Source organism: Nannospalax galili, unplaced genomic scaffold (assembly GCF_000622305.1).
Source record: "Nannospalax galili isolate Female #2095 unplaced genomic scaffold, S.galili_v1.0 scaffold553, whole genome shotgun sequence".
NCBI lineage: Eukaryota > Metazoa > Chordata > Mammalia > Rodentia > Spalacidae > Nannospalax > Nannospalax galili.
Window position 1 is genome coordinate 6,052,109 of NW_008336313.1, and position 2,814 is coordinate 6,054,922.

The 2,814-nt window shown below is 65.7% G+C and overlaps 1 protein-coding gene across 1 annotated transcript; it reads right to left on the bottom strand.

Moving 5' to 3' along the window:
- Nucleotides 1-508: 508 nt before the first annotated feature.
- On the bottom strand, nucleotides 509-1,866 carry Foxd3 (forkhead box D3). Its single transcript, XM_008831080.2, is given in 2 exon segments — nucleotides 509-1,017; nucleotides 1,020-1,866. Coding segments are annotated over 2 exon segments (1,356 nt in total).
- Between the last annotated feature and the right edge of the window lie 948 nt (nucleotides 1,867-2,814).

The window sequence follows — 2,814 nt, forward strand, 5'->3', positions numbered from 1 at the left end:
AAATTTTTTTGTATTTAAAATCTCCCAAAGTCTCTATACATTCTTTTCTCAGATAAAACTGTGGAGAGTGAACCTTCAAAAAAAATGAAAGTTCAGAGCTCTAAATCTACTGAATTTGTTTTTTTTTTCTTAAAAAAATAAAAACCCCAAAAGGAAAGCTAATAATTTTTATACAAATATGTACAAAGAATTTCCCTCCCACCCGCACAGTACTGAGAGCAGGCGCCGTCGGGGTGCATTTTTGGAAATTCGGTTATCAGTTTTACCTGTACGGAAAGCTACTCCCGGCGGGCGCGTGTGGAGTTTGCTCCGCCAGCTTAGCTGAGCTAGGGGATGGAGGCCGCAGATGGTCAGTGTTGAGGGAGTCGGGGGCAGGTGGCAAAGTCCAGGGTTGGGCAGGGACCAGGACCAGGGCAGAGGGACCAGCGCCGGGGAGAGCGCACAGCTGGGAAGCGCAGCCGCTGCAGAGGCCGCCGCGGAGCTCGGCGTCCGGGCCACCGGCGCGTCCCTATTGCGCGGGCCACTTGGCTTGCACTGCGGCGGCGGCGGCGGCGGCGGAGGCTGCGGGCTGCAGGAACTGTCCGGACAGCGGTACGCTCAGGATGGGCGCGATGGTGGCAGTCGTCCGGCTCAGCGATAGAGGCTGGTGTGTGGCCATGAGCGCCGCCGACTGCACAGTCCCGGGCGGCCGCAGGAAGGACTGCGCGCTGCCGCCGCCCCCGCCGCTCCCCGTACCTCCAGCGCCTCCCGCGCTCCCCGCCGAGCCCCCCGGGGCCGCGGGACCTCCGCCGATGATGTTCTCGATGCTGAACGACGGTCGAGCGCTGGGCTCCGACTTGATGAGCGACGTGGTGCCCGCCGCGCCCGCCGTGCCCGCGGCGGCGGCGGCGGCGGCGCCCAGGGTGTTGAGCTGAAGCTGCAGGCTCGGGCCGAGCTGCGAGCCGAAGGCGGCAGCTTTGCGGCCCAGTTCGCCCGAGGGCAGCAGGGGCACGGCGGGCGGCAGCACGGGCGCCACAGGTGAGAGTACGCGCCGGCAGCCGCCGCCGGGTGCAGGCCGTAGGGGCGGCCGTAGGGTCCCGCGGCACCCGCCGCCGCCGCCAGGCTGTAGGCGCCGAAGCTCTGCATCATGAGCGCCGTCTGCTCGCGCAGGTGCTCCTGCTGGTGGCGCTTGAAGCGTTTCCGGCGCCGCAGGAAGCTGCCGTTGTCGAACATGTCCTCGGACTGAGGGTCCAGGGTCCAGTAGTTGCCCTTGCCCGGGTTGCCCGGCTCGCGGGGGATCTTGACGAAGCAGTCGTTAAGGGACAGGTTGTGGCGGATGCTGTTCTGCCAGGCAGGGAACTTCTCCCGGTAGTAGGGAAAGCGGTTGCTGATGAACTCGCAGATGCCGCTCAGGGTCAGCTTCTTCTGCGGGCTCTGCAGGATGGCCATGGTGATGAGAGCGATGTAGGAGTACGGGGGCTTCACCAGGCTGTTCTTGGGTTTGCTGGGGGTCAGACCGCCCGCCGCCCCGCCTCCGGTGCCAGGCCCGCCGCCGCTCGCGACGCCGTCCTCGCCGCCCTTGCAACCGTCCGCCTCCGGCGCGCCCGCCTCGCCCCCCGGCCCGGCCGCGGACGCCTCCTTGGGTAATGCCAGGGCTTGCTGGTGGGGCAGCTGAGGCTGCCCGAGATGGGGTGCGGTCGGTGGCCCCTCGTCCGCCTCGTCCAGGCGCAGCTCCGGCGGCCCCGCGGGGCTGTCGCAGCCCGCGTCGCTGTCCTTCTCCTCCAGCCCGTCATCTCCCTCGCCCACCACATCGATGTCCACGTCCTCGGCCGTCAGCACCGTCTGGCCGGACATATCGCTGGCGCTGCCGCCGCCGGAGAGGGTCATCCCTCCACCGGATGGGTGGCGACGGCCGGGAGCGAGCTGAGAGCGATGGGGGCCGGTTAGGCGCTGCCGCCGAGCTCAGGGATGGGGGTTCGGGAGCCCCTCGAAAGTCGGGGAGGGGGAGGGGACGCAGGTGGCTCGGGGCCTCCCGGGTCGGCTCACACTCGGAGGCCCCACATCTCGCGGCGGGGGTGCAGCGGTCCACCGCCCGCAGCAGCGCTCCGAGAACTCCTGCGCTCCCAGGTGCTCCCCACTAGGTTGAAGCCACTGCTCGCGACCCGGGAGGTTTCTCCTCGCCGCGCCCCCTCACTTCGCCAGCCTTCCTGGGCCTCTGGCCTGGGTGTGGGGCTCAGGAGCGGTCCAGGCGAACGCGGGACGCTCAGCACCAAGCAGCTCGGAGGGCGCGGGGCAGGGACAAACGCGGGGGTGGGGGGGGGGTGACAGGGACGCCGTAGCCCCGGTAGTCGAAAGTCCCGTTTTAAGGACTGGCCTGATAGATTACTTTCTACTTAAAGATCCAGCTGGAGGCGGGGCCACGTGACCACGCGTGACGTCAGGGCCGTGGCAGAGCCGGCCAAACTCAAGTTGGTTCAGGGAATTGTCAACAAAGGGACTGGAGGCACGCAACTCCTCACCGACTGGGCGCTAGCATCCCACGGGTCCCGAGGGCGCTTCGGCTAGCCAGGAGACCCCTGCCCACGTTGGAGGCTGTCTCGGGGTCCAGGGAGGGCGTGAGTGTCGGTGGGTGGATGTACGAGAGGGCTTGGTTCCTAGAGCGTCCGCGGGACTGGCCGTCCAGCCTTCTCCGCTCCCTGCCCTCCCCTCAACCCCCCTCCCCCCATGCTGACATTCTTTAGGCCGACTGGCAGTGTAGAACAAGGTTGCCATCTCATTTTAAAAAAAAAAACAAAAAAACAAAAAAAAAAACAGTATTAATCTGTTTTGCTTTGG